Source organism: Ctenocephalides felis, unplaced genomic scaffold, assembly GCF_003426905.1.
Source record: "Ctenocephalides felis isolate EL2017-DRISC unplaced genomic scaffold, ASM342690v1 CF-g0.4_SCAFFOLD_03571, whole genome shotgun sequence".
Taxonomy (NCBI): domain Eukaryota; kingdom Metazoa; phylum Arthropoda; class Insecta; order Siphonaptera; family Pulicidae; genus Ctenocephalides; species Ctenocephalides felis.
The window spans coordinates 23,370,946-23,385,498 of NW_020539725.1; the positions used below are offsets into that span (position 1 = coordinate 23,370,946).

The window sequence follows — 14,553 nt, forward strand, 5'->3', positions numbered from 1 at the left end:
CACTATTTCGGAATGATTTTTGGCGCGCCGGCTGTGTTTTCGATGTAAACGAACGAACGCAACGTAATTCGCGTCGCTCGCACGTTCTCCTATCGCCGTCTCGTTCTCGTCTTATTGTTCTGTGCGGGGTATTTTCAAATCGTAGTTCGTTATTTCTTGGCGTGCCGTTCAGTCGGGAGGACGAGGACATCGAGTGCCGTCAATTCATAATTGTGTTTTGTGCTAATATTATTAATAATTTGAGGTGAATTTTATATAAAAAATACGAGTAATATTGAATAGTTTTAGTGGTTTATATTTTATTGGATTAATTGCGCCCGAAAATGGTTTCTGGTGGAAAAATGGTAAGAACTTCTTCAATATAAGTTGAATATTAGTACTATTAATAGTAAATAATTATTTTAGGTACTGTGAGACCTATTAACCAACGATCTCTAACTTATACAGACTTTTTCCAACAAGTTCGCTTTATTATTGCCAACAATTAATAAAATTAGTATCGAAATAGTTAGAATTTTGAAAAATAAGTACACCTAAGTCTGTTTTTACACGGTAGATTTGTTCCAGAAGAAGCCGTGTAAAAAAAAATGTGTAAAAAAAGACATTGATCTTATACAAAAATGGGTGATTTGTTCCTAATCTCTAAAACCTATTGAAATTAGTGAAAAACAAGAATTTTTAAGAACAAGAATTCATGTTTATTTTATTAAATCAAATATATAATGCTTAGTGCTATTCACATTTGCTTTGACCAGTAAAAATTGTTTGTACGCGCTAAAGGGGAATTCACTTAAATCTTTAAGCTAGTGTTCGCAAACTATCGATACTATCGGTGGTATCAGACTTTTTTCTTTCATAAATACTTTTTTGTGATATGAACATACTTCGCAAAAATTAAATTTGACAAAAAAATTTAAGTACATAAAATTCAAAATCGTGCTAAATGGAATAAAATCGTGTAAAAAAATTAAAAATATTCAATTTTCAAACAGTGTTATATCAAAACCGTGTACAAAAAGACCGTGTAAAAACAGACTTAGATGTATACGATTTATATTGATAGTGAATATTATATATATATTTTTTTTATTTATTTATTATTTATTTATTTCAATATTTTCAATTTGAGCCATAATTTCGTTACGTGAATTAAATACGTTTAGCCATACGGCGGTTATTCCACCACCTGTCGAGGATCACGTATGGTCGGACTCTACAAAATTTCGTTTTTTTTTTGTTAACCTCTCTCTATTACTAAGAAACTTAACAGTAACACGTTAACTGCCATGATAATATCAGAAAAATATTTAGGAAATTTCCTGTAGGTGGTTGTAACTTTAATAGATAATTTATTTAAAAATGTTAAAAATTAAAAATGTATCAAAGATAATTAATGTACAAAGAACTTACCAAAATTCCTGGAAAAACACTATTATTTATGTCACGAATGTGTGACTGACATCGCCTTATTAACTTCCCGTAGGGCAAGTTATAGTAATCGCAAAAAAATCGAAAATGAAAATTTTTATAAATCTTTACGTTTCAAAACCTTCTGAACATTTTGGCATACCTCAGAAAAAAATGGATGTATGTGTGTGTGTGCGTGTATGTATGTATGTTTGAATTTGAATAATTCAAAAAACATTCGATTCGTATTGATAAGGAGACATGCTGATTAGTTAGGGGCAAAAAGTGTCGAAAACGGTAACTCAGTTTTTAAGAGAACGGAGAGTCCGATTTGAATAATTCAAAATCATTTTATTTGTATTGACTAAATGAAGAACTGTTCAAATTTTTGTAAAGGCCGATCCAACGACTTTGGAGATATGGAGCAAAAAGTAAAAAAATGAGCCATTTGGCGGTCAAAAATGAATATTAGACATATGCACATCAAATTATCAGATATTTTATAGAGATTTTAACAATAAGTATACATTTTGTTTACATTCCTATGGGTTCCGTACCAATGTTTACGCGTTAGACGACGACGCGGCGCTTACGCGCTTTGATATTTCGTCTTTATGCAGTTAAAGCAGTACGATTGCTTTGAAAAAAGTTCAGAATTTCCAAAATATTTCAAAATAAATGATTTAAGATAGAATGATTTAATATGGTTCGAAATTCTATTAAAAGTTTCAAATCATTGATAAACTTTTATTGATTATTATTATTGATTATTTTTAATTACTCGAATTTTGAATTGCGGTACGGGAAGTTCCAGCAATTTGCCTTAAGACAGAATTCCTCTTACAGCTAGTATTAAAACTTCTTTTAATACGATGTAGAGTCGGCGTATGTTAGATGTACATGTCTGACATGGCTCGGCTCATGTAGAAATTCTTAGCTTTAGACATATGTGATTGACATAACGATTAAAGCATAATAATGGTACTCCTTTAGAATTAACGAATTTTAATATACATTTAAAATCATATGCATTTTTAGTATAGTTTTCTAGTAGCATTTTGTTCAAAACCTATTCGACATTGCTCATTTTACAATTGTTCTGATTAATTCCATGTTTATGATTGATTTATCATAAAGTTCGTCAAATAAATTGCGAGGTCCAATTGTTTATTAACACTTAATATGATGATTTGACTTTAACTTGAGAATCAAATGTCGAGTCATTTTTTTAAAGTTAGAAATCATTCAAAAATTATCAATGAACTGTTAATTGTTGTTGTTAAGTTAATGTTTCGTTTTATAGTGAACATAAATGTTTTATGTATTTAATGTGGATCAATTATTATTTCTACGATTTCATCTCATTTGAAAATCAAAAATGCTGACTATGATATTAATTATAGTCTTCTGCGAAAAATTTCTTCAACTACCTTTATTTTTTATTTTGCACAATCTACAATTTAATTTAAAAGGGAACCACCCTTGAATTTACGGCGGGCCACACTTACTATAATTACGGCGGGCCACACTTACTATAATTCACAAAACTTCATATATTTTAATAAACATCATAATATAAATTAAGAAAAATCAATACTTTATAAATCAATACAAATGAAAGGAATACATTATTTTAAATTTATTGATGGGAAAAAGTTCATAAAATAAAATTCAATTTTAGAAATGCTTGTTGCTCATTCTTGGTATAGCGTACCATGTTTTCGAGAGACTAGTGCGAATTTACTTATGGTTTCAATGTTTGATGGCTTTGAGATTCGGTGATATTTTATGAATATTATAAAAATATTTAATTTTATACCAATTTCACTGTCTTCTATTGTTTTATAAAATTCCTACAATTTTCAATATTTTTTGTAAGATAAACTGTATGGAAATCGCCGCCTGCATATCAACGAGATAAAGTGCAAACAGGATTTATATTATACATATCTTGTTTCGCAACTTTATTTTATTTCGCAGCACTTTCCTTTTAGAAAAGCATAGTTTACACCTTGTAATCGTATTTATACAAAATGTTATATTTTGTCATCTTCATTCTAATATTCAAAATCACTTTCACTGGCTTTTTTATTGTATCTATGTCACTCATTTATTGCCAAATCATTGCATATTATATAGAATTCATTCGGACAATAGGACAAAACTCGTCCAAGAATTTTTTAAATATTTTAAAATTTGCGAGAAATTTAAAAAATAAATAGAATACATTTTGGCACGATAATTGTATTCGATTTGATTAACTTGGTTCAGATTGACATTTAATAAATGACACTACGTAGACTATTAATGAAGCCTATAGATATAAAGGGTTTAATGTTGTCTTTTCGATTTTCCATTTATCAAACTATCGCTAAGATTCATTTACTACAGTCACTAAAATCGTTATTTTTAATAGATAATATATATGGATAAGTAAAATTTCTTAAACTGTTTCTACAGTTTTATTTTTTATTCTTCCCGCCAATAATTACAATTGTAGTACGAGTGTCGGCGTCGTTTCACTTCCGTTTATGCATTCACCTCTGATATAAAAAAGCAACTTTCATTGATAATATAGAGTTACTAAATTTAAGGTTTTGTTACAATTGTTAGATCAAACTCATCAAATTTAAGTATAATGTGTTCTATTTTTAAAAAACATGCAATAAATGAAAGAACGAGTGGTATAAAAAATCTTACAATAAGTCTAATACCTGTTGCCGACTTTATTTCTTTATATTACCAAACGTATTATTTTTTATTTTTTTATGATAGGAGGGGAGTTTGAAAAGCAATATTCCACTTCCACAAGTAGTTACGCCAATTATTCTTAGCTAGAAAAAAAAAATTAAACCGATTTTTATGGAACTTGTGGATATACATCATGGTCTTACAGAACTTACTGAAATATTACGGCCTTAGAACAAGTAGTTTAATTTTAAAAATTTATCAGTTTGAGAAAATGAGTAGTTTTTTTTTGACATTTGTCAAAATTAAAATTAGACGATTTACTTGGTATAACGATAGAGTACTTGGTCTTTATACTAAACCATTCAAGTCCTACGGAAACTGGTTCAACTATAAAAATTATTGATTTGTGAATATTTGCTTTTAGAAAATACTCCGAGTTATTAACGTGTTCGTTCGTTGTCAATTATGTGTAATAAATCTACTCGGAATACTTATAAATAATTACTTATAAATTAATTTATTTTTTATTGATTAAGTTTATTATTTACACATATCGGGAAGTTCATGTAACTTGCCTCAAGGCAAAATACCAATACCAACTAGTTTTCATTAAAAATTTCTCTATAATCGATTTCATAAGAATGTCAATTTCAAATAAAAAACAAAAATCAAGTTGTCATTTTATATTGTGATCATGTGATAATTTTGTTAAAACATATGAAGATGCATTTTTACTAAGTTTATTATTCATTACGAACGGGGTTATAATGCACGAAATTTGTTGTACATGAAAAATACTTCTATATTTTTTATGAAAAAATGTATAAATTACGGTGTATGCACTATTTCGAAAACAAGTCCGATTATAAAGTACTTTTATGTGAAAATAGTTTCATATAAGTTTCCCGTATACCTATGAAAAAGTGTTCGTGAGAAATGAATATGGCGAACGAGACTATAGAATTATTGGTAATTATTTTATTTGCTCTATTTTATTATTTATTATTAGCTCTTCAACTAGGGAACTTTTTTACAAAATTATGTCAATTTTAAATGTCGATTTAGTTAAAATATTTTCAATTGTCAAACTTTTTTGTCATATTTTGTTTTCAAATCGTGAGACTGCACTTTACGGTATACTCTTCCCTATTTTGTCGTAATTATAAACATCTAAATCTAATCTATTAAAAGTAATAATTTATTAAAATATTCTTCCACAAATTGTGGAATGAAAAATGTATTTTAGTTTTTATCTATAATTTCCCATTGACGTCTTTGTTTATACATACGCAATAGTATTATGAACGCATGAATGATGCTCATTGGTCTGAGCTGTAATTAGAATATGGTTTTTACGATGTCATCTACAGTTGTATTATGGCATCTGTAAATGACATCGGCAATTATTTTTAAATTTTATATTTAGAACGAATTATATGCAAAAACTTGCTTCTTAATTATTACCAACTATTATTGCTTTATTTTTACTATGATTGCGTTATTAGTAAAATATTGGTATAGTTATTATTAGTAATTTTTTACTATGATTGCATTGTTATTAGTAAAATATTGGTACAGTTTGTTCTACTGTATGTAGTAAAATTTTTGCCTATGATTACCATGGTTAGTACGTGTCCAAAAGAAATAAGTTTGATTTATTTTATGAACCTTAGATAAGTACCTACAACTACATTTTTTATAAAATTAATAGTAATTAATCTTACTATTATCAACGAATTACAGTGACATATGAATTTAATTTCTGTAACATTGGTTACAAAAAGGACCCGATTCTGCCTTAAGGTAGATCAATGTTATGGCAAGGCTGTTACGCAGTGCTTCTCATATAAAATAGTACTAAATACTGTCAAATGCTTTTCACACATAAAATACAACTTCACTTCAAAGATGCAATTATTCTTTATTTTCTTGACTTTTCTAAGTTAGTTTTTTCTTAGCCTTTTCTCTTCACAGCAATTACATAGCATTTTGAAAGTATTTAGTACCATTTTGTATAAAAAGCGATACGTAACATAGCCTTGCCATAACATTGGTCTATTTTACGACAGAATTGGTTTCTAATGTTTCAATTTCTGAATTTTAGAGCACTGTGTAAGCCATTCATAAAACACTCATAAAACAAAGCTTCTTGTGTTCCTGAGTAATTTTATGACCCATATGAATTTATTTTATTTCGCATAATTCAGAATGAAGATTAACTTTGTAATATTGGCTGTTTTATCGCATGTTGCTAGATCTCAAGTGATCTATTTAATACTGTGGCTATGACTATTAGGATCTCTTCTACCAGATTTATAAATTCTAACTCGTTGGTTTATTATTCTAATGTTGCTATAGAAGTCCACTTAGTGGTAGCAAATAATCAATCCGCATCATCTCACAATTAGTCATATTCTTAATTAAATATTGAGCGCAAAAAAGTTAAAATTAAAAAAAAAAAAAATTTTGTGGCCTAATGAATTATTGGACATTCCTTGCTTTGGCAGCATGTTGATTTTTTACTTAAATAATATCAATAAAAACATTGAAATTGACAATAAACTTTAATTATGCGGATGTTACTTAAAAGCTATTTTTTCCAACTTTTTATAACGTGTTATGTAAGAAAATAATTCATAATAATTAGATAGATTATAGATAGAGCAGTGCTGCAAATGAAACTCTACCTTCCAATATAAAAAAATCTTACCGGTTTCTGAACTAATATGGAATTCTTATAGTTATAGAGTATTATACAGTCTTTGGTAACATTACTTACAATAGAGACTTTCAATGTTCATTTACCAAATTGTATCTTTTACTAATTTTTGTATTATTTTAGATGAATGTTCGTGTGACCACGATGGACGCGGAACTGGAGTTCGCGATCCAGCAGACCACCACTGGAAAACAGCTTTTCGATCAGGTGGTCAAGACGATCGGTCTGCGCGAAGTCTGGTTTTTTGGACTCCAATATACTGACAGCAAGGGTGATTTGACGTGGATTAAGCTTTACAAAAAGGTCAGATATTTACATTATTCTTCTAATAAGTTGTAAGTACGTATTGAATTTTTTCAAGTAAGGAGAAAAAATATTTAATTTAATGATTTCTTGAAGTGTATGAAAGGCATATATAAAAATCTTATTTATAAAATAAAATTATTTGATTATTTTGATAAATTATACTAACACTAAATACGAACAACAATATTGTTTGGTCTATGGATAAATTTATGACTGTTATACACGTCTTTTGTTGATCGTTTGTGGTTTTTATATAATTTAAAAAATGCAACACAAATGATTTGTTGAAGAAGTCAACTCTTCTTTCGGACTCGAAACGTATAGAAGAAAGTTTCTTTTATTTCTTTAGATACAATTACAATCATTTTACTTTTAATTTTTATGACTTCTTTATATATCGGAAGTTAGAAGAATAATATGGTCTTTAACTGATAAATCATAATAGTAGTGAACTCCTAAAAATACAGAAACACTAAAATCCTATTCGATCGAATTGCTGAGTTGCATGGTAACTTAACGTCTTAGGGGGCGCACATTAATCGAGTTTTTAAGGATTTTTGGACCTCTCCTCCTCCTTGGTGATATATGGTGATATTCAAAATTAACTCCCCCCTCCCCCATCAAACATCTCGGTATTTTTAGTTACGTGAAAAAACTGTAAAATTTTAGATTTTTTTTTGAAAATGTTTGAATTTAAAAAAAAAATGGTTAAAAAATAAATACACGTGATATCTTACTCTACCCCCACGTGATATTTTGTGATTTTTTGTGAAACCCCCCCTTCCCCTAAAAATCTCATATGATTTTATATGATTAATGGACACCCCCTAAAATAAATTAAATAAGCTAGTCTCTTTTTAACACCTTTAGTAATCCTTTAATTATATAATCTTTCGTTATATTTTTGACTGAAGACTACGATTTATGTATACATTTGATATGTAGGTAATTGTAAAATAATAGATTATTTTTTTAGTTTGTACACGTACGTATACTATATGTAGAAAAACTATAAACAAATAATGCATAAAAATAAATGTTAGATCGCTCAACGGTGTGTTAAATTAAAAAATATCTTGTCACTGGTACAATACTTGCACTCAAATAACTAATAACATTTATTCTTATCCTCATATTTAATCTTTTAGTTCAAATCGATCTGTATACAATTTTTTAAGATCTGTATACAATTTTTAAGATGTTTTTACATTGCTCCTGAAAACAATACAGATTATTTATTTTAATGATCACAGAAAATTCAGCACTAGATATTTCACTAGAAGGACCATCAAAGGAATAAAATCTACTTTTTAGCACCAGATATCATCCGATTCAAAAAGAACCTGATTTTAATCAATCCTTTCAGAAAAAAATGTTGAGCTGAATTAGATATTTCTCTGATCTCCAATGTTGCCCTAACAATATTTTGTATCATCTTCTGCATGTTATATCAGAAACAGTACCTCCACCACGTACTTTTTCAATAAATATCAAACGCATTTCTTCCTTGTGAAATTTCATATAGAATACAATAAATGAACATTAGCAATTTCCATGGGTTTATTATCATTTAAACTACTAATTTAACTGTTAATTTTAGTTTATTTTCTACTTCAGTATGTATACATTAAGCGATAAAAATATTTATCATCCGAATATACAATATACAATAAACCTGGCGAAAATGATGTCATAGATTTGGACAGAACTTCTCGGTAGACCTAATTATTATACGTATATATAAATTAAACGTTGCGAAGTTTTTACAATTTTACATTTGTTCTCTTATCGCAATAGATAAGAAAGGTGTACATATATGTATTATATATACATGCATATATATATATATATATATATATATACATGCTTATCACTTCCTTTCCTGGAGACATAGTACATTATTGTTCATTGTCGTGCTTTGTCAACTCTGCTGCTTTATATAACGACCGGCATTATAATATTCAATCACATTTTAAGTTGCCTAGAAACTCGTTTCTGCAAATATTTGATAAAGTTTGGTTGAAAGTCCTTGTTATATTATTAGTTTCACAACTGCTGGAACGTGACGGAACTGCTTTGCGATACTCACGCACTACATAATTCCCTGTATTATGTATGCAAATTTTGAACATTTATAGATGGCCTGAAAAATTTAACCGATTTTTTGAATTATTGAAGAATATTGATTTCTTGTAGAGAAAACATTTTCTATTAAGTTGTTCGTAACATTGGGATCTGAACTGTTCAATTATTAATTTTCCGGAGCATTGGCAATGTGTCTTAAAAAAAAAGTTGATGAAACTTGACGGTTTCCAAATAAAAAGTATAAAATAAAAATAATCAGTCAACAAAAACTTGAATTTATGCGGTCATTTATAAAGACTCTCAATTTTTTTTTAAAGTCAACTATATACATCGTGTATGTTCAATTTCATCATGGTTTAATTAATTTTTCCGAAATAACCTCGGTTTGTGAAATCCTTTCTTGTTTACTGATGTCTTTATTTACCTTTGATAAAAAGAGTATTTATGATTGCTGCAATTACTGTGTAATAAAATTTAGTAATTTTAGGAATGAAGTGGTTTATCTTTTTATAATTCAGTCTAATTGTAAGAATGAAGTCATTTATCTTTTTATGTTGTATTCGATAAGAGATAAACGAAAGACTCGCCTAATAATCATAAATTCCTGTGCATTATTTTACTGGTTGAATTCATAAATTTAATTATTATTTTTTAATATAAAATCAGCTGAGTATTTGTTTTCATTATTTTTAAATAATGGTTTCATACTTTATTTCTTAGATTTTTTGTCGTTTACAAGTTCTAGGAAGAAATAAAGTAGGACTAAATTATGACAATAATTTCATTGCAAATTTCTCAGTATAATTTGTATTAGAAATAAATAATATTGAAAATTATTAAGTAAATAATGAAATTAAATAATTTCTTCTTTGTTCAATCAAAGGGACAAAGTGCAAAAAGGGACATTTGATTGCCATAAATAATCATTCGACATGCAGTACAGGTTATCTGATCTGATCTGATCTGATCTTTTCTATAGAGATTATAGTAATATGTAATATTCAAAAGGTCTAGAAAAAGCAAAAATTATATAACTTTATTCTGCTGACATATTTTATATTTTGTTGAAAAACTATAAATCGATAGCAAAAGTGTGAAAAAAGGAAAAATTTCAATTACAAAATATTCCAACATTTAAATTTGAGATAATCAAAATAAATAATTGAGGCCATGATTATTTCAGTTCACATTGTTATCAAATTTGTGTTTATAATAACGCACAATGAATATCTTACTTATTTTTTTATCACTTTTATCAATGAGACCTTTACATTATAAACAAAGATATGGGAACTTTTTAACGCCATCTTGGTTATGTGCGTAAGGTTGAAGTTGAAACCATTCATTGATAGATAATTTTTAACGATAATGATTAATTTATATAAAATAGAAATATAAATAGGCCTTCTTAGTGATTTGTAAAATTATCAAATGTTTCGATTTTTCCAGTTTGATCATTTTTAAATTAGAATGTTTGTATAATTTTTTTTTATTTATATCACGCTCTTTTAGAAAACAGAAAATTCAAACACTACACATTTTTAATATTTGAAAATTGATTTTTCTACTATCTAAGTTACAGCGCCTGATTCAGTCATATTAATTTATAACAAGATATAAATTAGGTTCATCGGGTTCAATAATAAATCTTTTAATATTCATTAAATCCATCAATTTGCACAAGGATACAGATAAAAAACGTATTTATTTTTTAGCCTTGGTTTCTTCAGAATTATGTGTTAGAGTAGGTACTCGTGTTCTGAATGCAATTTGAAGCACCGACGTTAACTCATATATTGTGATACAGCAGCAAAACTTCTTGTTTACCTTGACAAAACTGAACTGCAGACTTATAACGTATAGTATGTCATCGACAAATTGCATAACTTTTCTTCTATTGTTATTGATGTGCAAGCATGTTCAAAGAAGCTAACTATTTTACACCCATTTTTAAAATATTACATTATTACATTGGTACGAACAAAAATGCAAAAATATTTGAATTTTCTGGCGCTTTAGACACAAAAGATATTTTATTAAAACATTTTATTAACAATAGAATCTAATATAGCTTGCATAAGTTATAATGAAAATAACTCGTAAATTTGGTAGTTTGTAACTCTTAAACTTATAATGCATGTAAGAGCAAGAGCAAAATGGAAGTAATTTGTGAATTCAATATCGAATTGTTCGAAAATATTACTATTTACTTGTTAATATAAAAAATATACAAAATGTATATTTGTATATTAACATTAAATAATTCGTAATTGAGTTTGTCTCCATAACTAATTTGTTCTTCATTTAGATATCGCAAATTACCTTATCAGCATTAAATAATGTACCATATCATAATTCATGACTTTTATGCTGTCTTCGCGTTATCTACTTACTCACGATACAATATCTATACAATTGTAAAGATATTGTGATAAAACTAAGGCATTCTTACACGACAACCTATATGTTCTGATATTATACATGAATGTTAACGGAATGGTTTCATTTTTGGCAGCTCTTAATCTCCCCAAAATGCAAATTTTGTCGTTTTTGAAGGACGAGCTATATCAGATCGTAACATAAATGAATATTAAATTTTTTTAATTGCTTGAAAAATAAATATGGCCTGCTAGAAATCGTATATGCCGAAGACTTCACATTCTTACATACATGAGTATTAGCATATTCCAGAGTATATTGCCATAAAAAGATAATATTTTTATATCATAATGCTAAAAAATATTTGATTTTATTGGAGGCTATCATACTATCTAAAATGCAGTTTGACTATGATCATTAAAATCATAATTGAACATTATTTAACACATTTTATTTATTATTTTGAAGATACGAGGTAGAGGCTGACCGTGAAATGAGTATATCGAGATTTTTGAGTTCCAATGTAACTAGCCAGTCCATAAGAAGAGCATTGTTAGAACCTCTATACTAATTTATGAATATATATTACTGTATTATATAGTTTAATATTACGAAGTTCAAGTAATTTTCCTCGTAAGCTCAAGGCTATTCTATGATATAATCAATAATTTACAATAAATTTATAGTTTTATATTATCAATACTTCTTAAATATTACTCTATATTAATGATTTGGTGTTCAGATGAACTTAAGTTAATTTATTTGAATGCATTTAAAATATTTATTAGAATTTACATAAATTGTGACAGAAGTTTCATTTATCTGATATTTTTTACTGCTTACATAGAACTTTTTTTTAACTCATTATACGGGCTTGTCCTAAGTTAGTAATTATAATGCTATGGGATTTCAAACGAAATTTCCAGGTTCGATACCCGCCTCGGAAGTAAAAATAACCATTCTCCTGCATTGTTGCATCAATTAAAAAATTATCAGTTTTACAGAAATTTTAATAATACATTTATCAAGAAATTAGGCCAACCGATTTGTTGCCTTTAAGTGACCTAGTTAAGTGAAATCATCACATCTTATATGACCCTTAAGTAAGTTCTGAACGCTGTTTAAATAAATATATAATCAAATTCGTTATTTATATATGTAGAACTGAATCATTTTGTCGATTTTCCAATAAATGTTATATTAGTGACTACTTAGAAATTTTCTTTTATGTTCATCTTATAAATTTCTCATGTTCACATAATTTTAAATTCATTACTAATACTTCAATTACCTTTAATAGGTAATTATTTTTAAACACTTGTTAATTAATTTTTCTTATATAATTATTTAAATATCACTAATCATTATTTAATTATATTCCTACTTATGAATTTCGTTAGTTGTGTAAACAGATTGAATTAATCAATAATGCATTTTCAAGTTTATTTGAATAACTTTCGAATACTATATTTAACAGCAAACAAGCTTCCGGCGTATTCGCTTCATAGAACGATTCGAAAAGGTGTTAAATTAGCGAAACTGAATAGCCATAGGCTATTTGTACATATTTTGTTTCTCAAAAATTTTAAATATGCATTTTGAAATTGTGGTCATTGTCTTGATTCTATTGTCCTAACTTTCACTATAACTGTATTTTAAGGAAATATTTTTCATATTCACATTGAAGTATATTACACACATTATAGTTCATATAACTTTGCATATAATATACTGCTGCCGCTTGAATTTGAATTATTGTGGTCTTAAGAGGGCATTCTAGTGTACCAATTCAAAAAAAAGTTTTTTCATATTTTAAGATTTAAGAATATGTGTACGAGAGGCTTTTAAAATTTAAATTATTTTCGGAAAGACAGCTGTTCATGATAATCCTCTTCTGTTTCCTCCCTTTTGCGGAACTTTGAACGCGTTTTTCTCAAAACTGTCTTTATCTCAATATTTCTTGAGTTCAACTGAACCGTTTTACTTGAAATTTTCAGAAAATCCTTTCATTCTAAAAATCCATCCATCATTCTAGTTTTTTTTTCATTTTAGATTACTAGAAGGGTTGCAATCGTGGGCACCGTCACGTGCGAATTTTTTGAGACCCTTAAAAACTGCTAATTTTAAAAATTAACTTTCTATTTTTTTCACTTTTTTTCTGTACTCTTGTAATGTTGATTAATAAACTATGAAAAAATAATAGTAAAAAAATTATCGTGATGATTTAAAAATGACCTAAAATTCATGCCTACACTAGAATGATACCTCGTACCCTCTTGATGCTGTATATCTCATTTAATCCAATCAATAATGGCTATTTAAAATTTATTTATTTAATTCATTTGTAATGTAATTTTATTTAGTCCATTTTCTCTTTAGTCTTTTTTTTCAAACAGTCGCTATTTTGACAATTTTTTGTTAACTTAATTTTAGTGATATGCCACTGACATCATTCTAGATTTTTTTTTTCATTTTAGATTACTAGAAGGGTTGCAATCGTGGGCACGGTCACGTGTGAATTTTCTGAAACCCCCCTCAAAAAACTGCTAATTTTTAAAATTAAGTTTTTATTTTTTACTTTTTTTCTGTACTTTTGTGACGTTGATAAATAAATTATGAAAAAATAATAAAAAACGGATAGTTCTTACGATGATTTAAAAATTCATGCTTTATATCTCATTCAATCCAATAATGGCTATTTAAAATTTATTTAATTCATTTGTAATGTAATTTTTATTTAATACATTTATTTTGAAATGAAAATGATATAGCATAATCTAATTATATTGAAATTATAACGGCCCAAGATTTTTTTTTATAGCTTTAAATAAATAAATACTGTAATTTCACGAGTTTTCTTTAGATTGTCAGCAAAATATCAGTATAAACTAAGTTTGTGAGATTTTGACATATTTTACTTTCGCCAAATGAATGAGAGAATGTTACGAGAAATGCCGGCGAAGTTT

At 27.5% G+C, this 14,553-nt stretch overlaps 1 protein-coding gene across 1 annotated transcript in view; it reads left to right on the plus strand.

Moving 5' to 3' along the window:
* The first annotated feature begins 233 nt into the window (after window positions 1-233).
* The window catches only part of LOC113384586 (moesin/ezrin/radixin homolog 1-like), a 29,581-nt gene continuing 15,261 nt past the window's right edge, over window positions 234-14,553 (plus strand). The window contains 2 exon segments of the mRNA XM_026622326.1: window positions 234-344; window positions 6,941-7,120. Of these exon segments, the coding sequence (XP_026478111.1) occupies window positions 324-344; window positions 6,941-7,120 (201 nt within the window). The 5' untranslated portion in view covers window positions 234-323.